Below are 23360 nucleotides of genomic sequence, written 5' to 3' on the forward strand. Positions count from 1 at the left end.
AAAAACAAATGTATTTTCTCCCAGTTCTGGAGGCTGGAAGTCCAAGGTCAAGGAGTGGGCAGGTTTGGTTTCTCCCGAGGCCTCTTTCCTTGGCTTGTGGACAGCCTTTCCTCTGTGCATAAATATCCCTGGTGTCTCTCCTTCTGCTTATAAGGACACTAATCCTTCTAGATTAGGGATCCATCCTTCTGACCTCATTTAACCTTACTACCTCCTTATAGGCCCTAGTTCCAGATACAGTCCCATTGGGGGACAAGGGTAGTTCAGCATATGAACTTTGTGGGAACACAGCTCATTTCATAACGGGGGAAGCTGTTATCTGTGGAAAGTGCCCACCACAGCTGCACATGATATGGAGGTGGGTCACGGGGACATGGGGGGGCGGTCATCAAGTCTCATCTACGTTAATCCTCGAACCACTTAGGAGCCAGGTATCACTATCATCCCCCTTCTAACCGTGAGGAACCTGAGGCTCGAAGAGGTTAGACGACGAGCCCCCACATCACACAGCAAGTCACAGGGCGTGGGCTCAGAGGCAGCCCAACTACCTGACTCCCGTGCATGGCAGCTATTTTGTATTTGAGTTTTAACGTGGTCATGACTTATCTACTAGACTAAGTTCCTGGAGAGTCGGAATTGTCTTAAAAAAACCATCGCATGGTGCCTTGCACGGCGCTCTGCAGTTTAGACTCAATAAATACATGCAGTGATGTTTTAAAATCCTTTCAACTGTTTCTTTTGGAAATAGACCTGGGGGAAAAAAATCCATGCAACTGAAACAAAGGAAATTAAATCTGCTTTTACAGGAACATGGTAACTTGTGTGTGTGCGGTTCACCACTAGACTGGCAGGAGGACAGGTGTGAGGGGTCCCTGGGGTGGGTGGGCTGGGTGGGGTGAGGGGCACAGTGAGTGACCCTGGCAACTGTCCATCATCCTTTAGGGACCGGGTGGGGTTGCTGATATGGGACTAGGGCCTTGAAGAAACTTCATGTGTGAAAACTGGACAGACTGACTGGGTAACTTAAGGGATAATTATCAAAGGATCAGCATAATAACTTTGACAGCAGTAACAAATGAGCCAATTTTGGTTTAAATAGGCATATTAACCATTTCAATAGAGTCTGTCAAGAGCAAATCTATTAGCTGTCTTCTCACCTTGCCAACCAACCATATATTTTCTCTCTGTTCTATCACCAGAAGTGTAAGCATTTGGAGGCCAAAACATGCTTCAGCTGTGCTTTAAAGAAAGAAAATGGGCTTTTTGGAACCCTGGATCTGATTTCATCCAAAGTAACTCCTGAATACCGACCTACACAGAGACACCATCAACTTCCATGGACCTACAGAGAAAACATGGATTTAATTCACGTTTTGCTGAGCTATTCAACTTTGCAAAACTGATTTAGAAAAATGTGGTGTGAGAATTTTAAGAAATTTCTCATGTCTGTGTCACAAGCCAGGACGGGGTGAGGGTGTGTGGGGAAACTGCACCCTGGCTGCATTCACCTGGACCCGGAAAGTCTCATGGGAGGTCTACGCTGTGCCGGGCAGTGTCCAGGCGCTGAGAAATAAACAACAGAGACTGATGTGGCCCTGTAGGAACGCACACTCTTGTTTGGGGGCAGGGAGCGTGATACACTAGACTGTGATTAAAAAGAATAATTCAGGGCTTCCCTGGTGGCGCAGTGGTTGAGAGTCTGCCTGCCGATGCAGGGGACACGGGTTCGTGCCCCTGTCCGGGAAGATCCCACATGCCGAGGAGCGGCTGGGCGTGAGCCACGGACGCTGAGCCTGCGCGTCCGGAGCCTGTGCTCCGCAATGGGAGAGGCCACAACAGTGAGAGGCCCGCGTACCGCAAAAAAAAAAAAAAAAAAAAAGAATAATTCAGTGTGTTTCCTGCACAACAGAAGTGTCTACAAAGTGATGGAATGTCGCTGTCGCCTCAAAGCCAGTAAGAGGGCCAGCAGGGTGGCCTGGGATAGAGTCCGTGCTCAGAACCCGACCCCCTGGATTTCAGACCTAGCTCTGCCCCCTACCGGCTGTGTGATGACAGGCAAGTCACAGTATCTTTGTGTTTTAGTTTCTTCTCCGTAGAATGGGGTTCATAAAGCCTAGTGCATAGAGACTTTATGAGGCTTCACGTATTAACATCCAGAAAATGCTTAAACAGTGCCCGGCACAGAGCAACCACGACATCAGTCGCAGCATTGATAAGCTTTAAATCACACTCCACTTTTTTTTTTTTTTTTTCACACTCCACTTTGATCAACATTTTTTCCTGTTTCTAGATTCCTAGAAATTTCTAAACGTGGCCAGTGCCATCTCAATACAGAGTTAGGTAAGGTAAATATTGAAAACATACAACAGAAATGGGAAAGATTTCTTAAATCTGTGAACAAATACTTGCAAATTGGGTCAGAGCTGAGACATTCCCGGGCAGGAAAGGCAGCTTGGAAGGAAACATCGTTATGAAAATCAGCGAGGACGTCAGAGGAGCATAAACCCCACAACAACACTGGACTCACCCGGCCCCAGCCTTCCCTCCCCCTTTCCTGTGGGACAGCGGCCTCCCCTCCCCCAGGGAGCCAGAGGGGGCTGGGCCCTCCCATCCTGCAGGCCCAGGATGGCCTGCCAGCTTCTGGGGGGGGGGGGTGGGGGGGGGGGGCCTCTGTTTGGGACCTGAAAAATACATTCTGGGCTCCAGAACATGAAAGAAAAACCCTTGCAAGACTGAAATTTCATTAAGTTTATTAACGGTAACAGGTGAGCTTCAGTAAGGCTGATTTGAACTCTGGCCTCTTGATGACTGCCAGGGAAGAATAATCATTCATTGGTCAAATATTTTAAAACAATTGAAAAGCTTAGTGCAGTGGGTTTTCAGAGGACGGAGAGAGGAAAGGGGGCCCCTAGACAAAATTAGGATGATTGCCGATTTCACTCTGTAGGTGCTTCCCGGCCGGACATTTTTAAAAGGTTCAGGTGTGGCCCCCGGGCTCTGAGCCTCCATAATGGAGTTCTCGTTCTCCAATGCAATCAGGTGTTTTCACTGTGCACCGCTTCTAGAGAAAGAGGCCCATCTTCTCCTTTTGTAAAAGAGCATTTTCTCTGAGCAAAGCGACCTGTTTCAGGTTTCACAGCAAGTTTCCATTGCTGTAGAATCTGCAGTGTCAGAACCGGGAGGACACGAGGGTCCCAGAAGGGGACCTGGGCGCTGAAAGAGGCTCCGTCACCTGCACCGTCACACAGCTAGATGGTGGCAATCCTCGGACTTGAACTCGGTGTTCTTCGAGGTTGAATCTGTGCTTCTCCTGCATCCCCTCGGTAAGCAAAGCTGTGTTGCCTTGGCTCTGCCATTTCTGATTGGTTTCCTTTGAGTGCATTGGTCGTCCGTCTCTCCAGGCTGGAACTGTGATCTTTTCGGTACATTGGGAGGACTGCGGTGTGGTGACAGAGGCACGGGATTCAGAGTCATATAGATGCTGGCTCAACTGTGGCCAATGCACATACCGGGGAGCAGAGAGAGCTCCTTCCGAGGGCTGCCTGGCAAGAGTTTCGGCTCAATAAATCTCCTGGCAGGCCCCCCCATTTGTTGGTGTAAAATTAGTCATTTGCGCCATGTTTGTTTTTTTGGCGGGCTGAGGCCGGCCTTGGGAATGCTCTCTCCCCCAGGCCGTGCAGAATCAAAGGCCCCTTTCGCTGACTTTCTAGCCCCTGAATCTGCTGGTCTGGGCTGAGCTCAGCAAAGCTCCCTGAGCAGTAAATGGTACAGAGGGAAAGATGAACACACGAGGCTTTCCAAAAGCAGTCGTCTGTGGTGGTGATCAGAACGTTTTCATTCAATATCCCAGTGGAAGGAAGCAGAGATGCAAATTCACCCCCAATTTGTATTTGCCGTGGGGGTGAATTATGTGACACTGGTGTTTGGGTAGCAGATTTTCCTTCTGGATTATTTTCTGCTCCGGCGATTATTAAGATTTATAGCGAGTCCCTGAGGCACCTCAGCTCACAGGTTGGGAAGCCAGCCTAGAGGCCAGAGGATTTCCTGGTTGGAGGCTATGGTGCCGCTCATCCAGAAACTGGAAAGGCAACTTGGTTTTCCTTGGAACGTGTGAGAAGGCTTCGCTAACTTTCTCCAAAGCCCGGAGTTTATAACACCCTCTCCTCACTGTGGGATCTATCAGCAGCCACACAGCAACTCCCACGGGGGGCAACCCGCAGGGGCCCCACCGGCGGATTATTTTTGAGCAGATCATGACGGCCAGTCCTTCACAGCCTGGGTTGAAATTTCAGACAGTTGTTTATCAGATTCGTGGTAAAACTCCACTGGTGATTTGCCAATAGTCAAATCCCACGTCCCCGGTGCACCGGCAAAGTCCTCCAGGGGGCGCGCTTAGTCCAGCCCTGGGTTCTGGAAAGCTGAGGGGCAGGGGTCAGGTCTTCAGGTCGGCCTCCCTCCAGCCCAGGCTCCCCGACAAGGTGGGCAGCCGGCGGTGGGGGGGAGGGGGGGAGGGCACCCACGTCTTTATCAGCAGACAGAATCTGGGACCCTCCCTCTGCCCGGTCTCCACCACCCATCTGTAAGCTGGAGGTGATGGTGGCCCCGCTCTGCTGGATTCTGGTGGTGACTGAATGAGGATGTACAGGGGGTGCTGGTGTGTACTGGGCTCCAGGGACTGGTGGCTCTGATGATCTTTCTTCTTCTGAGGAACATTCTCAGTAACAAGCTCCTCCTTTCCAAGAAAACATTCTTTTTTAATTTATTTTATTTATTTTTGTCTGCGTTGGGTCTTCGTTGCTGCGTGCGGGCTTTTTCTAGTTGCGGCGAGCAGGGGCTGCTCTTCGTTGCAGTGCGCGGGCTTCTCATTGCAGCGGCTTCTCTTGTGGAGCACGGGCTCTAGGCGCGCGGGCTTCAGTAGTTGTGGCTCACAGGCTCTAGAGCGCAGGTTCAGCAGTTGTGGTGCACGGGCTTAGTTGCTCCACGGCATGTAGGATCTTCCCCGACCAGAGCTCAAACCTGTGTCCCCTGCACTGGCAGGTGGATTCTTAACCACTGCGCCACCAGGGAAGCCCTCCAAGAAAACACTCTTTTTCACCTTTCTAAACTCTGGCAAAGAAAAAAAAAAAAAAAAGGCCAATCTCAATAGAAACCCACTAGGGGACCTCCCTTCCAGGGGCTGCTTGCCCCCGTGATTAGAATGAGAACCACCGGGTAGAGCCTCACGGGTCTCTGTCTGTGGTACGAATTACATTTACGGCCACTCTAATCATAGGTTAAAAAAAAACTGGCCCTTAACAAACGTGATCAGCCCCAGGTGTGAGCTGGCGGAGGCGCGGTCTGGGCCACTTCCGGGGCCTAAGTGGACCAGAAGCCAGGAGGTAAGACGTTTAGGTCCTGAACCACCTTTGGGGAACTCAAGTGCTCGAGGCTAGTCGGGATTCTTCACCAGAAGCTGAGCAGAGTTTGGAAATGCTTCCAGGGGAAGTGATCTTTCGTGGGGACAATGTGTGTTCTGCGTCCCTCCTTTCTCTCCCTGATGCTTTTATCCTCAGGTTTAGCCCAGGGTCCAGGTTCCCAGTATCCTGGTGGCAGGGACCTTCATTACAGAAGCACCAGGCACCTACCAGACGTCCATCAGCACAGGCATCAAAGACAGAGTTCTTTGATTTTCTTCTCTCAACCAGCTTACAGTCTGGTTGGGGAGTTAAAATTACCAGTCTCTCTAAATAGGTAATCTTTAAAAGACCCCATAAGATTATCCCAAAGCCAGAGGCATGATTATTTCTCAATAGAATCAGGAAGATTTCCAGAGGGGAGAGCATCTCGTGAAGATCTGCAATGTTTCTGTCGTAGGCAACTGGCACCACCTCCACCTTTCTGGTCACAGAGTCGGGCTGAAATCCTTCCTTCTCGCCTTAGTTTTATCTTCACCTTCTCCCCTGGGGGGGGGGCATCCCCTCATCTAAGGTCCTGGGAAGGAGCATCACACATGGGCTTTCTTGTGTGCTCACAGCCCTTCCGCTCATGTTAGCACCCGACTCTCCAGGTCACCCCTTCCCCAGGGAGCGCTGACTCGTAACCCAGACCCCGTGCACTGAGACGTGACTGATGCTGGAAAAGCTGGCTGGCTCTGCTACAGTCACGAGGCAGCGGTGGTGTCTGGGGGTCAGAAGGTCACGGGTGGGGCCGGTGGGGGGGATCCCTGAGCGCTGCCCACTGGGCTCACGGCCCCCGGTTCCTCTGATGAGGCTGCTCAGTGTGACCAGACGGGCTTCCTCTTCTGGAGGAAGGCCTTGACCCCCTCCTGGGCATCCGGCAGGCCCAGGTTGTCCACCATCACCTGGGAGGTGAGGTGGCAGGCGGTCCTGAGGTCCCGAGCCAGCTGCCCGTAGAGGGTGGCTTTGCCCAGCGACAGCACGGGCTGGTCCGGCGAGGCCACCTTCTTCGCCATCTGCGTGGTCTCGTCCTCTGGCACCACCCTGCTCAGCAGCCCGTGGAGCAGGGCCTCCCGCGCAGAAACGGGCTCCCCAGTGAAGAGCACCTCCAAGGCCACCTGTGGGAGGGGACAGGGGCCGTTACTTAGGCACCGGCCATCCTGCGACCCAGTGCCGCCCAGGCCCCACCCGCCCTGCTTCACTCTGCAGAGACTGTTTGTACCGTGACGCTCGGGCCAGTTACCTGCTCCTCAAACACCTTGTCCCCATCACCTCTGAGGTCTTCCATCCCCAGACTCCTGCCAGGGACGGGATCCATGAGCACCCAGGAGAGGGGGGGACCCTCCTCATCTCCTTCAGGTCACATGTCACCACTCTATTGAAATCACAGCTCACACCCCAGCACCATCCCCCCTTCGGGCTGCATTGTCTTCCTTTGCACTTTCACCATTTACTATATATTTTACACATTCATTTTGTTTATTGTATTATCTCCTTTGTTGGCACATAAACTTCACTAGATCAGAGACTTTTTTTTTTTTTTTTACTCTTCTGTTTATTTCTGTATCGCCAGCACCAGAAGAGTACCTTGCACATAGTAGGCAGCCTCCAGGATATTTACTGGTGAGTGATTTAAGGAGTGGATGGATGGAGGCAAACACAGTACAGGAGAGGTGATGGCACAGTCCTGCAGAGGACAGGTCAGAAGGTGACAACGGCTTCCACTGGTTCTTTCTCTCCGGCTGTTCAGCCTTGGAGCCCAGCTGCCACGCCGTGAGGAAGCCCGAGCCACTCTGAGGCTGAGACACAGCCTGTGCGCCCCTGACCAGCCCAGCCGAGGTCTCAGCTGAGAGGCAGCCTCAACAGCCAGATGTGGGAGCGGGCGGGCCCTCAGACCACTGCCCCCAGCTGTCATGCTCCCCTTCCAAATCTTCCCAGCTGAGGCCACGGACACTGTGGTGCAGAGATAAGCCTTCCTCTCTGAGCCCTGTCCAAGTTGCAGATTCACGAGCTAAACAAATTACTATTGTTTGGAGCCACTGAGTTGAGGGTGGTTTGTTATAGATCATTGGACTAGCTTGCGCTATCATCAGCTAGGTCATGGTTTTTCAGCCTCAGGGCTATTGTATGTTTTGGACCAGATAATTTTTTTGTTGTGTGGGGCGGTCTTGGGCATTGTAGGATGTTTGTGGCATCCCTGGCCTCTATCTACCGGGCAGCAGTACCCCTGTCCCAACTTGTGACAATCAAGGCACTGCCAAACGGCCCCTGGCACCAATACTGCTCCCAGATTAGAACCACCGATTAAGGTGGTTTTTTGAATCATGAGACTAGATCGTATCACTGGGGGATTGGGCTTTGGTGGAAGAGGAGAGGCCAGAAGGTGGGTACAGATGCCATCATAGGTGCAGATGGAGCACACAGTGGACTGGGTTGGCCACCAGGGACAAGGCGATGTTGGCCCCATTTTCTCCTCTGCAGTTAGGGGAGAGGACTAAATCCCAATGTTGTCCAATTTTGGAAATTTCATGATGACATGCTGGAGGCAGCAGGAGCTACAGAGACTATTTCATAGTTGAAGAGGAACAGCATTGTCACTGCAAAGCGTGTCTGAAGTGCCTGTTTGAATGTGGAGCTAAAAACCGGTCCTGCTGATCCAGGGCTGCTAAGTAAGACGCCCCTGAAGACACCCAGCGAGTCCCAGTGAAGGGCAGAGGCCAGGGGGTCCGATCTGGGGAAGGCGCAAGAGAACATGAGAGTCCCCCCTGTCCCGGGCACTCATGCTCCTGGCCTGCCTTCAGCTTCCTACCTGGTCCTGCCTAGTTCATGGCCCTCTCTGGCATCAGTGTCCTTACCTGCCTGGTGGGGTAACGCTATTTAGCACCACATTGATTTATAGGGGTTGTACCCACACGGGTCAGATAATAGAGTGGCATTCCCTGAGAAAAAGAAAGCCCATTTTATGGCAAATTAGCACAATCTTTACTTACTGTTTCCCCTGAAACTTCAGATGAGAGAAGAAAATACCTCCTCTCACCCTTTTCTGTTATCAACCCTTGTTAGGGTCCCCCTAACAAGGTGGTGATTTTATACTTCCTCTTCCCAGAGTATCTGTATTAAAAGCAACAAAAAGCACTTGAAGCCAAGGCTGACCTTCAAGGCTGACCCCTGGTGTCTGATGTCCCCAAGTTCCAATCCCACTTACCAACCACACAAACTTAAGGGGGCAGTTTAACCCTCTGAGTCTGTTCCCTCATCTGAAAAAATGGGAGTAAGGATTCCCATTCTCCTGCAGAATTGTGAAGATTGGAGAAAGCTGTGTAAAACTTATACTACAGTGCGGGGCACCCAGGAGGCCCCTAGTAAATGCAGTGCCTGTTATTAACAGGCTTCTTCCTCCTGTAAATTTGTATGAATCTCCAGTGTTGGCTTTAGGTATCAAGGCCCCTGATTATTTAAAGCAGAGGGGTCTCTGGGGTTCCTCAAGGCACGTGTAGGAGAAGAACTAGCTGGTGGTGCGTCAGCGTTAGGGCTGCGATTCGGCAGGACCGGAAGGGAAGGACCTGACAGGGGATCATGGGTTAACTTCATCAGCCGGGAGACCTCCGGTGAGTCACTGAGACCCCAGCCCTTCCGTGAGGTGGGCTGTTGAACATACGCCTGTGGTGGCCACAGCGTCACCGTTAACATGCAGATTCTGAAGCGGTGGGTCGGGGGGGGGGGCCTGAGACCCCCGGTTCCCAGGCTCTCTGGTGATCCGCACGCGGGCTGGGTAGCAAGGCTTTCACTTAACATCCTCTCCATCTTGCAAGTTCTACTCTGATCTAATCAATTAGGAATTCAGATCCCGCAGATGCAGAGTTACTGTGGGTAAACTGGAGGAAGCAAGTGTTCCCGCGGAGACCTGACTGGTTTGGGAAGCCGGGGCTCTGGTCTTTCACGTGCTCCACCTGCCCGTGGTACCCACTGCTTTAGGGGCTGGGCGAGACCAACTCTGACTGCGGGAGGGAGCAGCTGCACCAGGCAGGTCGTCTATACGTGCAACGAAGATGCATATTTAACTCAAGCTGGGGGAGGGGGACACTTTGCACACGTGGTAAATGATTCACGCCCAGGCTCAGTCTGGCTGTAACCCGAGGGCTCCTGGCCACGGTTTCTGCAGGACAAAAGGCAGCGTCCTCCGCACGCTGGGCAGTTCCCTAGGGTGACCAGCAGAGGGCACTGGCGACCCACACCTGCCGCCTCAGCCGTGTTGAAAGGAGCGGAGCTTCCCGACTGGGCCACTTTGCAAAGGCACCTGCTAGTTTTGCTTCCCGGCGGATGTGCACGGGAACGCTGGCATGTCACCCACGCAGGTGGCGGCCCGTGTATGGATGCGTCCCTGTGGGTGCAGCCAAGCACTGACGACAGGCAGGTGTGTTTTGGTCGGTTTTAGATTTTTGTGAATCCCTAGTTTTCCTCCTGGGGCGGGCCACGCAGGTGAGATTTATGCAACATGGTCCTGAGAACTGGGCTTCCTGGGAATTTAAGGCCTGTCTTTGACAAAAATTTTTTTCCTTCTTTCTTCTCAAAAACGAATTTAAAATTTGACACATATGATCAATTTGTAAGTTTCTGGGACTCAAGTATAAGCCTTGATTTTTAAAGTTTGTTTTTAATATTTTTTTTAAATGAGAATTTATTTTTAATTTTTGTCTGTGTTGGGTCTTCGTTGCTGTGCGTGGCCTTTCTCTAGTTGCGGCGAGCGGGGACTACTCTTCGTTGTGGTGCTCGGGCTTCTCTTTATGGCGGCTTCTCGTTGCAGAGCACGGGCTCTAGAGCGCAGGCTCAGTAGTTATGGCACACGGGCTTAGTTGCTCCGCGGCATGTGGGATCTTCCCTGACCAGGGCTTGAACGCACTCCCCTGCATTGGCAGGCAGATTCTTAACCACTGCGCCACCAGGGAAGTCCTAAAGTTTGTTTTGAGAAAGAATAGATTCTTATCTGGAAAGTAGGGCTGATTTAAAGTTTTCAAATGCTTTCACATGGAACCTTCCAGAATGTTAGGTGTCAAAGCTGAACAGCAGCAGGTTGGCCAAGCAACCACCTTTAATGTGCAAAAGGCCTGGAGATTTGATTTGCACAATTACAAGATACTTCGTTCATAAGCTCTGACGATAACTTTGTGATGCATTTTAATTTAATGTGCTGGCACCAAGCAGGGACTTAAGAAGTATTTATTGAATTAATATATAACATTTAAGGTAAATGTGTATCCTGGTGGGATCCAGACACACCCCCGAGTCTGAGGACACTGGAGCAAGCTGTTGTGTTCTGAGGGTCACCTTTTCCAATGTGGAGCCCATGTCCAGCTGGTTTTCAGAAGTGTATGTGTTTGTAGGTATCTGTCACCAGAATTTTCTCACAAACACACATTTCTGTAAAAGCTAATGAGGTGCATGAAAGGCAGGTGTGCTCCCCTGAACCTCTTGGTCCTGCGGCTTGATTTCCCTTGGGGCTCATTTCTTTTGTGCCTCCGGCATATGAGCAACTGCTAATTTTCCTAGTTGATGCTAAAATGGTTAATATATTCTAGAAAGCAATTTAGATTCCCTACTTGCTACGACTCTGGCACCCCCTTTAAAAACAGATTTCCAGTTGAGAATAAGGATGTATTTTTCCTTACAAGGAAAACAAGGAAACCACCGGTTTCCACTTAAGAGCTGTTCAGTAAACATTCTTTATGACGTTAGAGGAAGGAGGAAAGCTTTGTGAAGAAAGTGGACTTCACAAGGGTTAGCAACAACAGAACAACTCTGGCAGTGCAGCTCCTTCTGGGGCAGATTCGACACACCATGTACAGGACATTCCTGCAACCACTGCAAACCTGACACACTCAGTGTATCAGCTACTTTCAGTCCGTTCTGGAATGAGACAGATTGCTGGCAAACAGGAAGCCAGCGACAGAATGTCCTAGCCTCTTATACTGGCATATGTCACCATGCTATTATAGCTCATGGGCAACCTTTCCGTGCAACAAAACTGTGTCTGAATTGCATTTCAAATAGGAGTGCAAAAAATGTTCACCTTTATGAAAACAAAGCATATCTAAAAACCTAACCAGCTGTATTGAGGTACATAGGCAAGAATGAAAAGCAGTGACTTACAAACTGACAGCCACTGGGATAACCTCCCAACACGAGACATTAGTACATTCAGCCAGCTCTGCTTTGGGCAGAATGTCCTGAATCAAACGGTACTTTCAACAAGAAAGTTCTGGAACTCACCCTCACAGGCACTGGAGGATCACAGTTAGCAAGGAGGTGCAGGGAGTTCAGTTACCTTTCTCAGCACCGCTCTCCCCAAGGCCACCCCGGGGGTGGAGCAGAAGAGCCCGATGTTCACGCCCGGCATGGCAAAGGAGGACTTGTCACTCGCCACAGCAATGTCACAGCTGGCAACCAGCTGACACCCGGCGGCAGTGGCCAGGCCATTCACCACGCGATGATGGGGACCGGGTGGGTCTGGATCAGCATCATGACCTGAAGAGCAAACACACCTGCTTCGCTTCCATCCAAGAGTGAGGTGCGACAGTAACACTCAGGATTTTATGTGACTTTACTGTTTTCAGAGCCCTTTTCATATGCTATCAGTGTATCAGATTCTATGACAAAAAGGGTAGGGGAAGTCACAAAGAGAATAACTTTCATTAAATATCGACGGTGAGCCAGACTGTGTGATTTGGTCTTCCTGAGATCCAGAAGGAAGGAACCAGGACACCAAGGCTCACGGGGGAAGTAACCCCCTAAGGCCACCAGATCTGCGAGGGGGGCTATGGGGTCTGAGCCACCTCTGTCTGACTCCAGGCCCCTGGTCTGTCCCTAAGCATGATTTCTGTGAGGATGCTATCCCCTCAACCGCTCCCCTAGCAACCCGCTGCAGAAGAGGGCTGACTTTGACCTCTGGGGAACAAGCAGTTCTGTCCCAAAGGTGCCTGCGTGGAGCTCTTGTGTTAAAAGTCTGAAACAGGTGGGAAAGGGCCTGGGAAGTAATTTCCTTAGTAATTACTTCTCCAATTACCACCATGATACTCTCTCAATTCTATTAAGATGGTGGGGAACACCCTGCTGTCATCAAAATAAACAAAATTCCAGGGCTTCCCTGGTGGCGCAGTGGTTGAGAGTCCGCCTGCCGATGCAGGGGACATGGGTTCGTGCCCCGGTCCGGGAGGATCCCACATGAGCGGCTAGGCCCATGAGCCATGGCCGCTGAGCCTGCGCGTCCGGAGCCTGTGCTCCGCAACAGGAGAGGCCACAAAAGTGAGAGGCCCGCATACCGGAAAATAAATAAATACATAAATTAAATAAAATAAACAGAATTCCAAAATGCATTGGCACAGAGAGGGTAGCTGGAAACTGGCTCAGGTGAGACCCCTCCCCCCCAAAATCTCCAGAACTTTAACTTAGTTTTGCAGCTTATGAAATAACTTGGCTAATTTCTCCATTTTTTTCCATGACACTCTAAACAGATTGTGTTACTATGGTGACGTCAGTGTATAAGTGTTTGCCCTTCGACCCCGGCAGGAGGGAGGGGAGGCGGGGACCTGGCCTTGCTTCCCACGGAGCCGCTCCAAGGAAAACGACCTTCACGGATTCCAAGGTTTTGCCTAAGGAACTTACCTTTTGTGTTCATGAACATTTGGTACTTGTCAGCTTTATTATAAAATGACCAATTATATATTTAGGGATATGATATCATATTCCTGATATCAGGAATTGGGGGTTCGCCTTTTGAGAATCTGGTAAATGCTAATGACCCTCCTCCAGAGGAATGCACATATATGTACCAGCACCCCAAACTGCTGGTGGGTACAGGGGGTTCGTGCACATACGTGAGGATGGGGAGGGTGAGGGGCAGCGCTGCTTCTCAGGGGACACAGTAGCAAGCAGGCTGCACAAGAGCATGTAAGGTCTGACTGCAGAGGCAGAAAAGACTGTTTCAGCTCTGAGTGTCATCCGTCACCTGATCAGCTGAAGGTAGGAAGAGTCAGTTGGCTGTGACTTGGGTGGCACAGTCTGTCTCCTGCCTGTCGTCTAGGAAGGGCTGAGATTCCACACAAGCTGATGGGAAATACTTAGGCAATCCAGTAGATCACCAACATTAAAAATATCCTACCCTCGATCTAGGAATTCTAAGAAATAATCTGAAATAGGGCAAAAAGCTGTCTGGACCAAGATGTTCACCAAATCATTACTTTATAATAGTAAAAACTATAAATCATATAAATATACAAAAATAAGTAAATGGCTATATAAACTAAAATATATTCCAATGCAATGGAAAGCTACATTCTCATTACAATGAAATTTTCTGAGAGAAATATCAGCATGGTGGTCTGCAGTGAGGCTGCTGGGGGCCGACACCCCGGCTATCACTTACTTTCTTCCTATCCCTCAGTCTTCACATCTGTAAAATGGGTATAATTATAGTAACAACCTTACAGAACAGGAAGATTATGTAAGTTAACATGTCTAAAGTTCTCAAAGTATCACCTGGCACATAGTAAGCATTCAATGCTGTGATGATATTACACAATTATACTGTATAATCACACCCATGTATGATCATTCAAACAAATGGGTACACATGGGAAAGGATGAAAAAGAAATACAGCAAAATATTAATTACAGTTCTCTCTGGGTGGTATGATCATGGGTGTAGTATCAGTAATTTATTTTTCTTCCTTTTGTTCTTCTAGATTTTCCAAATTTTCTATAAGAAGTATCTATTACTTTTTTTTTTTTTTTTTGCGGTACACGGGCTTCTCACTGCTGTGGCCTCTCCCATTACGGAGCACAGGCTCTGGACGCGCAGGCTCAGCGGCCATGGCTCACGGGCCCAGCCGCTCCGCGGCATGTGGGATCCTCCCGGACTGGGGCACGAACCTGCGTCCCCTACATCGGCAGGCGGACTCTCAACCACTGCACCACCAGGGAAGCCCTCTATTACTTTTATAATTAAAAAATATTTTAAATAAAGTTAGAGAGCAATTCAGGGAAGACAGAGGGAACCTAGCTAATACACCAGCTGGGTAACCAATCCCTTGATTGTCAAGAATGATTAGTCCTCCTATTTTGCCTCCTGAATTCAGTACTTGTTTTGGTCCTGCCTACTCCAAAATGGGACATAAATTTAACTCTGCCCCAGCCTCACTGAACAGCATCATGGAGGGTTCTACGCTCGTTCCCAACGCAAGTGGCCCTGTCCCTTTGTCACATCAGTGGTGGGTGTGAGGAGGAGGGAAGACTCTTCCTGGACCAGGGTTTCCACCTTCAAACTTGAACGGGACGAAAGAAAAGACCAGGACGGGCCTCCAGCGAAAGCCCCCCACATCTGCCCGAGGGAGGTGATGTTCGCTCTTCCCTGACCAGGTGTTTCTTCTCATTTTCAGTTTGCCCCATTTCTGATTTGTAAATAACTAACCATCATGCGGCGCTTGTGGTCTGTGACAAATCTGCTACAGAACTTAGGTGCGGAGACAATCCAGATATTTCTTCCTTTCTTCCATCCCCGTTCTCGCGCATAAACTGAACGGGGAACTACCTCGCTCATTCTGTTCCCGTCTGCATGCTGACTACACTTGCAAGCTGAAATCTCACACAAGGTCACGGTGTTCAGATTTATCCAGGGCAATGTGATTTTCTTCGAAAAAGTATTAGAGAAGTCAGTGTACTTTCAGGTCCTATTTTACTACATCGGGGTGAGGTCCTGTAGGCGTCTTTTTTCAGTGAGTTGGAGGCACCCGTGGGGTGGAAGCTTCCAGAAGATCTGGCCTTTGTCCGGGGGAGAATCTCAGCTCCCCTGTGGCCCTTTGCTGTTCAGATCTCAGTTCATGAAGATACCACAGAAAAGTGAGCAAAACAGGCCCTTTAGGGAGGATGGAAGGGCTCCACTGGTTCTCTACAATGATTTTCTATTTCGACCAAACATACCAGATTAGTAGAAAAATAACTTTTAAAGCACCAAGTCCTGGCAAACACAACAGCGGAATGTCCCATAAGCATCATTAATGTGAAACAAAAGACTGAAGTCTTGGCTCTGACTTGCTCCCATCTCCATGAAGTCAAGTCAATCCCTTTTCCGGTTTGTCCCTCCACGAAATGAGAAACTGTAATGTGATCTCTGAAGGGGTTTCTGGAAGGGCAAGGAAAACGAGAATGTATCCCAATCACCTTCCCCTTCCCCTCTCTGATGCTCACTTCTGTCTGGTCTACAGTGAAGGTATAGCTAAATATTTGTTGAATCATTAATAAACATTGATAACCAAAGAGATGAATGACTAAGTCAATGTACAAAGGAGAAATTAGGTGAAGTAATCTTAGGGTTAGGTTATGAAACTGCTTTATACGTCTTCCTTCTCAACTAGATTTCCAGTTTCAGGTCGGCTGGAAACTCTTTTTTCCTTCTGTTTCCCTCAGTATCTTGCAAGTATGCATATAGCAGGTGCTCAATAGATGCTCATTAAATGAACAATGTGTTAAAGTTGTATTCTATATTTTTGGTTATCTGGGTTGATTTGATGCATTTGTAAGTCACCCCCAACTTTTGTCCTTCCTCCCCTGCATCTGTTGTCAATTTCCCTCCTTAATGTGGTTAAAGAGACAGAAGACGGAGGTGAAAATGAAGAAGGTTATTTTCCTACTTGGAGGCAGTGATTATAAAGGTTAGTTGAAAGAAGCGTTTGAAAATAATTTTAAAAATAATTATTGTTAAGGGCTTCCCTGGTGGCGCAGTGGTTGAGAGTCCGCCTGCCGATGCAGGGGACACGGGTTTGTGCCCCGGTCCGGGAAGATCCCACATGCCACGGAGCGGCTGGGCCCGTGAACCATGGCCGCTGAGCCTGCGCGTCCGTAGCCTGTGCTCCACAACGGGAGAGGCCACAACAGTGAGAGGCCCGCGTACCGCAAAAAAAATAAAAATAAAAAAATAATAATCATTATTGTTATGAATGCTCTCTTTGCCAGTAACAGAATTGTTTTAGTTTAAAATTTTAAAACTTTTAATAATCTTAGGTTCTTCCTCTCTAAAGATGTACATTTCTACCCTTTACCTCTTACTTAAGACATGGATACCAAGACATACCCCCTTAAGGCAGAGATGGCAACTCTGAGCCTCGGCTTATGTTTTCCTTTCTTTGGCCTATGGCAAGGTCAAAAGCCAACCATGGTCACTTCTGAAAAATCTACACCAAATAGTTGCTTGGGTGAAGGGTTCGCCAATGACCACAGAGGTTTCAGTAGTTCTGCAGTGGTGACGTCTCATAGCTTAAGACCTTATCTGTAAACTAGAAGGCTACTTCAATATTTAATACGGTTATCACTCTCAGGCTTGCGAAGTCAACTGTCACCCTGGCTTACCTCAGAGCAGGTTCGGAACACTTCAGCGTGATAATCTGGGCCGTGCTCATCCGTCAGTTCCTTTCAATCACGCCCAGAAGAAAATACAGGCCCCTCAGCTGCAATGTTTCCAGTTGAGCAAAGAAAAGACAGAGATGTAAACAGCCAGAGCTGGGGCTGTGAATAACTTCAGGGAGCGAGCGTATCGATGCTGTGGACACTTAGAGAAAGTTAATGGCCCGATTTTGATAAGAATAATTCCAGATAGCCTGAAAAGCTGCAGCCAGTATTTTATGATGACAGTGCAGGGTGAGGCATCTGTTTTCTAAAAGGTCCCTGGTGGAAACCAATGAAGACACACAATTACAAAAAGGAGAAGACTCAGGGACCAAGGCGACGGTACTCTTTTCAGAGTCGTCCCTTTGGTCCCACAATTTTGTTTTGGGACTTGGTCTGGCCTGAGTATACCAACTGACCCAGGGCCTCATAAATCCACCAGGCCTTCAGCAGTGCCCCTGTCATTTAGCCTGTAGACAGCGGGACACCCCTAGGGCTGGAGTCAGGAAGGTCAAAGTGTGAAGAGAATCCCTTTATTTTATAAACAAGGGACCTGAGGAGGTGGTTTTATTGTCATTGTTGTCATTAACCACCACAACAAAATGTAATTCCACTGATAAGCCGGTAACACTTCTTCATATTTCCTCTTGTCCTGGCGGTTCTGACAGGCAGCAAGGGAGGAAATGGTGCCATCTGGAAGTGAGCTGCCTTCGCTGCATCCGGGTTATGCCCCCGACTGCTAACCTCAAACAGCTCTATTTCTTTTCTCTTCACCACATAAAACAGTTGAAAATGTATATTAAACCACCGATAAGAAGGTCACATTCTCCAGAAACACTGATCCTTAATTTTTGTGTGTGTGTGTGTGTGTGTGGTACGCGGGCCTCTCACTGCTGTGGCCTCTACCGTTGCAGAGCACAGGCTCCGGACGCACAGGCTCAGCGGCCATGGCTCACGGGCCCAGCCGCTCCGCGTCATGTGGGATCCTCCCGGGCCGGGGCACGATCCCGTGTCCCCTGCATCGGCAGGCGGACTCTCAACCACTGCGCCACCAGGGAAGCCCTGATCCTTAATTTTTTTTAAAAAAAAGCATCACAGAGCATCATCCATATTACTTGTCTGTGGATGCTTTAAAAATACTGACATTGCTATTATTTATACCACTGCCATCATCACCAGATAATTTGGTAAATATTCTTACTGGAAGAAGAGCAAGGAAAGAACTGGGCAAAATATGGCACCCTTTCTGGCACCGTTGAAGAAGACTGCTCATCTCAGTTGAGAGCCTGGTAAGAACTGAAAGACAAACCGATCGAGTGTCCTAGCAGCCTGGTCCTAGCCGACTAGGCAGTCTACCAAAAGGATTGGCGATTAAACCCATCATATAAGGTCCACGAGGAAATCAGTGCTCTGCTTTTGATGGGAAGACCAGCATAGCCACGAGTGGCAGTGTTTAGTATCCAACAGAAAGGAAAAGACATATTTTCACTGCACAGTAATCTTTGCCATAATTTCCACAGTTAGTAGTGTCAGCACCAAGGTTCCCACCGTACACAAGTTTAGGAGCTTCTGAGCTTCAAAATAATTCTCCCATTAAATGAGGGAATGCCCTAGTTAACCAAAGAATTTTGAGACACCTCTTCTGGGTTCTGCAGAACACTGAGGATGGACACCTGACCAATACCTGAAATAATAATGACCTTCAGATCTTGGCTTTCGGCTTCGTGAAGAATGTCGTTTTGGAGATCTCAGCGTCGCCAGTGACAGCGCGTTTCTTCTCTTTGGATCACTTAAGACAACGCTCCTGCGAAGAACAATTTATAATTACCGGGTCATGTGCCAAGTCAAAACAAGTAAGGACCCCTTGCAATTCCTTTCTAATTTGGGAGCTATTTTAAAAACCCCAGAAAAGAGAGCTGTGGGCGCTCAGAGGCCATTGAGAGGGTTTGTCAACTCTCGGGAGTGACAGCCAAGTCAAGACAAGGAGACCACCTGAGATGCACGTGGGGCTCTCTCTCTTCCCTTGAGTTGTTTCCCTTTTTCTCCAAGTTTGCTCTCAGAACCATTACTGCCACCTCCACAGAAAGGGCAAGACGCAGCAGTTCCAAAATCATCGCCGCCCAGACTGAGTGGCTGCGAGGTCTGTGAGACAGCGGCAGGGTCCGGAGAGAAAATATGGCCCCAAATCTCCTCCCACCCACCCCACAGAAGAGGCAGCTGAGGTGCAGATGCCAATATGCGTATCTGACAACACTGTCTCACCTCCTCTGTAGCGACATCCTGTAATTCAGCAAAATCGTTCCTGTTTGAGAAAGGGGTGATACGTGAAATCTGTTTCCCATCCATCTCCGCCCACGTTTTCTGCCTTCCTCATTCTTTTTTTTTTAATAAGTGTTTTTTATTTAATATAAGTTTATTTATTTTTGACTGTGTTGGGTCTTCATTGCTGCGCGTGGGCTTTCTCTAGTTGAGGCGAGCGGGGGCTACTCTTCACTGCAGTGCGCGGGCTTCTCACTGCGGTGGCTTCTCGTTGCAGAGCATGGGCTCTAGGCGCACGGGCTTCAGTAGTTGTGGCACATGTGCTTAGTCGTTGTGGCTCGTGGGCTCTAGGGCACAGGCTCAGTAGTTGTGGCGCACGCACTTAGTTACTCCGCAGCATGTGGGATCTTCCCCAACCAGGGCTCGAACCCGTGTCCCCTTCATTGGCAGGCGGATTCTTAACCACTGTGCCACCGGGGAAGTCCCTCATTCTTTTTTGAATCTGATATTTCCACTGCTGTGTGTCAACTCAGGGTCACTGGGCTTCTGTGCCTGCCACTCCACAGAAGCTGTTGCTGCCAAGACTCTCCCGATTGCCAGAACCAAACCCAGTGGCCGCCGTGGTCCTGCTCGCCTTCTGGAAACACTCTCCTCCCCCGTTTTTCTGGTGCTTCTCTTGCTGCTCCTTCTCTACTTCCGTGACAGGCTCCTAGCCTTCTTCTCAGCCCCAAATGCCACGACCCTCAGAGTCCCCTCTTTTGCCCTCTTCTTGTTCCATACACTCCTCCCGGGCCACTTCACCGTGGCCTTGGCATCAGCTACCACCTCTGTGCTGACCACGCCCAGTCTTTGCTCCACTTCAAACCTCTCTCTGAGCTCCAGACCCACAAGTTCACCGGCCTGCTTCCTGGACTCCTCCACTGAGGCGCCCCTTGGGCGTCTTCCCCCAGTGACCTCAGCAGCCCCTCCCCCTTCGCTTATCTCAGAAAGCCATCCTGGATTGCCCAATGGCTCCGTTCCTCATTCCACAGGATATCAAACCCCGTGGATAATACCTCCTCAGAATCTCACGTGTCTGAATTCCCCCAGTGGCTACCTTGGTTCAGAACATGGGATGTCTTGCATCTGGAGCTTTAGCACCACCCCTCTTGAGAGAGGATCTCTTTAAGAGTGAGGTCACCACCAGGGCAGTTGATAAAAGTGTAAACTTTCCAGGGCTTCCCTGGTGGCACAGTGGTTAAGAATCCACCTGCCAATGCAGGGGACACGGGTTCGAGCCCTGGTCCGGGAAGATCCCACATGCCGCGGAGCAACTAAGCCCGTGCACCACAACTACTGAGCCTGCACTCTAGAGCCCGCAAGCCACAACTACTGAGCCACAATTTCAGTGCCACAACTACTGAAGCCCGCACACCTAGAGCCCATGCTCTGCAACAAGCCACCGCAATGCGAAGCCCATGCACCACAACGAAGAGTAGCCCCCGCTCGCCACAACTAGAGAAAGCCCACGCGCAGCAACGAAGACCCAATGCAGCCAAAAAATAAATGAATTTATTTTTAAAAAATGTAAACTTTCCATTCACGGGGCAAGAGATGGTCCCTGTAGCTGCCACAGTGAGCTGTCGGAAGGCCATCCTATCGGCATAAACCACCAGAAGGTCCAGGAGGCAAGACACTGCCAGATTCCCACACAGGGGCAACACTCGACATGTATCTGTTGACTGAATTCATGACCAAAAAGAGCATTTCTGTTTTTCACGGCCAGTTCCACCACTGCTGTGGATTTTAACCTCGTCTAGTTTTTTGGCATCTCTTTTAAACCTAAGTGGCAAGTACCCTGAGATGGCACGGCAAGAGTGAGGACAAGTTTGGAGGCAGATGGGCCTTTCTCTGACTCCTGGCAACCCTACCTCCTGGCCATGTGAGCTCGAACAGGCTGTTACCTCTCTGAACCCTGTCAAGTGGCGTTATCTACCTAGTGGGCTGTAGTAAGGGCTGGGATAAGGTGTAGCGCCGAGCACAGTACCCAACTCTGAGCTGGCCCTCACTACACAGCAGTACTGTCACCGAGAGAAGCAGCTTTGAAAAGGGACACTTGAGTGAGCTGCTCCAGCTCACCCACTTAGTGCCTGACATAGTTCTGCTTTAGCGCTGGCCTCCGGGCTTCCTTGCTACTAAACCATTCCCAGCATGTATGATAGATTGTTCCCACCATCCCCTCTTCTGATTCATGTTTAACTCTGGAGAATCAATGAGATCTTCTGTTGCCTGGCTGCCGTGCCAAATGGGCCAGATTTGCAAAAACAGAAGTGCCCTTGAAAATGGGCAAGAAGGGCCCCTGCCCGGGCCCTCTTCTAGCGGTGCCCCTCCAGGTGAGCAAGGAGTCCACTGGGAAGTTGGGATGTGCCCACCTGGAAATCACCACCCTCTTCCACACCCCGCCCCAGTCACCTGAAACCCTGGAATTCCCTGGCTCTGCAGTGGGAACCCTTAGGCCCAGAGGGTGGCTGTGAGCGGCTGTCTGTAGGGGGTGAAGGATTAGACAGATTGTGGGCATGCTGCACGGGGTGTCTGCAGACCTGTGTGCCAAGGCCCTGGCAGAGCAGCAGGAGGGAGAGATGGAGAAGGAAAGAACAAAGCTGCAGGCTCTCCCCTGCTTTGGGGGAGTTCCTAGGAGCCTGGGGATTGTAAATTCAAACACAGCCTTCCAGGTCTTATGACGGCCTACTTGTGAGGGGAGGAGAAGAAAACATATTTCACAGCTTGATTTGTAAGGTCTAAATACTCAGACACGCTACCTAGGCCTCCCTCTGCACTCCTGCCCTGGCCAGGCAAACGTCAGAGTGAGGCCTGGATGGGGCTGGCGCCTTCTACCTTTATCACGCCACCGTCCACTTTCAAGTTTGTGCCCTGGTATGTTTTTGTAAAAGGGTTTTAGGCTTGTTGAGCCAAAGGGCAGAGCTCAGTACCCTGTGTCCTTTAGCCTATTTATTTACCTGCCCTCACGTGGGCACTGCTAGATGATGGCCAAGGAGCAGCTCGGCTATGCCTGACCTCGCCTCGGAGCCAGGTCAAGTTTGTGAGGCACAGAACCCTTTACTGAAGGGCTTTCTCAAAGGTACAGCAGCGGTGGAGCCTCCCACAAGGCTGCCCACGCTGAGCCCAACTGCACTGTCGACTTGGCCTGGGTTTAAAGGCAGTGCTGGAGGCCTCCCAGGTAGCCCCACTTAAATCCTCCGTGTGCGTCCTGCAGGGTCGCGAAGGCCACTGGGCCCAGGCAAGGGACGTCTGTAAACGCAGCATCCGCGGATTCCCTCCACGTCGGACTTCTCCGCCGGACCGATCCGCTGTGATGGATAAACTGGGCTCCTTGCGGGCGGAGCTGACCACTGACCGAGCCTCGCTGTACTCCGCGTGGGGTGGCGCGGTCTGCGGCCCGGCCTTCTCCGCCCCTCTCTCTTCCCGGGTCCCGCCGGCCACGCTCCCTGGGAACAGCCCCGCACGCCCGCGGGCCGCTGACCTGATGCCGTCCCGCTGCCGCGTGCTGGTGGGTCGCGACCCCGGCTCCGGCCGCCCGACCCCGGCCGGTCCCCCGCTGCAGAAGCCGGCGGTGAGCGGAGGCCACGGGCCGCGCCGGAGCCAGCCCGACCCCTTCGCCCCCAAGGCCCGCAGGCCCGCGGCGGCGGCCATGGCGGCCAGAGACGCGCCGGGGTCGGACACCGCTGAGCTCGACGCCAAGGACCGCGGGCTCTGGGCGCTCCGAGGGGCGCGGGAGCGAGCCGGGCCGCTGCGCTTCGACCGCTCCGGGCAGCGGGCAAAACCGAGTCGGGGATCGCAGGCCCAGGTTTCGACCGGACTCTTCTCCCAGGCCGGACCCAGCCCCGCTCCCGCCACCTCGCCCCCGGGTCCCTGCCGCCCCGCCCCGACGCTCCGCCCCCCGTAACCCCTCCCCTGGCGCCCCAACCCCCCTTGCTCCACCCCCGAGCCCCGCCCCCGATATCCCTACACCGCCTCTGATCCCTCCCCCCGCCCCGCCCCTTCCCCCGCGCCGCCCCGCCCCCGGGTCCTTGGCGCCCTTCCCGGGAGGAGCGGAGGGGTTGGTTCTGGGGTGAAGGACTCTAAACCTTCAGGCGCGCTCTGAGGGTTTTTTCCCTTGCAAGGCCAGATGAAAGGGTTTGAAGGAGGCGAGGAGTGGTGTAGCTTGCTCCTTTTTGTTACAACACCAAGAACATA

At 50.9% G+C, this 23360-nt stretch overlaps 1 protein-coding gene and 1 long non-coding RNA gene across 2 annotated transcripts in view; one reads left to right on the plus strand and one right to left on the minus strand.

Annotated features, from left to right (window-relative positions):
* Positions 1 to 2048, plus strand: part of LOC114904284 — a 35605-nt gene extending 33557 nt beyond the window's left edge. Inside the window, exon 3 of the long non-coding RNA XR_003795920.1 lies at positions 1200 to 2048. This is a non-coding gene — a long non-coding RNA (uncharacterized LOC114904284). The remainder of the gene's footprint in view (positions 1 to 1199) is intronic.
* Positions 2049 to 2745: 697 nt separating this feature from the next.
* On the minus strand, positions 2746 to 22976 carry ECHDC3 (enoyl-CoA hydratase domain containing 3). Its single transcript, XM_029238012.1, is given in 7 exon segments — positions 2746 to 6553; positions 11758 to 11915; positions 11918 to 11957; positions 16833 to 16930; positions 18553 to 18614; positions 18616 to 18672; positions 22648 to 22976. Coding segments are annotated over 7 exon segments (885 nt in total). The 5' UTR covers positions 22818 to 22976; the 3' UTR covers positions 2746 to 6253.
* Positions 22977 to 23360: the final 384 nt, after the last annotated feature.

Source organism: Monodon monoceros, unplaced genomic scaffold (genome assembly GCF_005190385.1).
Source record: "Monodon monoceros isolate NGI ecotype Baffin Bay Population unplaced genomic scaffold, NGI_Narwhal_1 Super_Scaffold_21, whole genome shotgun sequence".
NCBI classification, from domain to species: Eukaryota; Metazoa; Chordata; class Mammalia; order Artiodactyla; family Monodontidae; genus Monodon; species Monodon monoceros.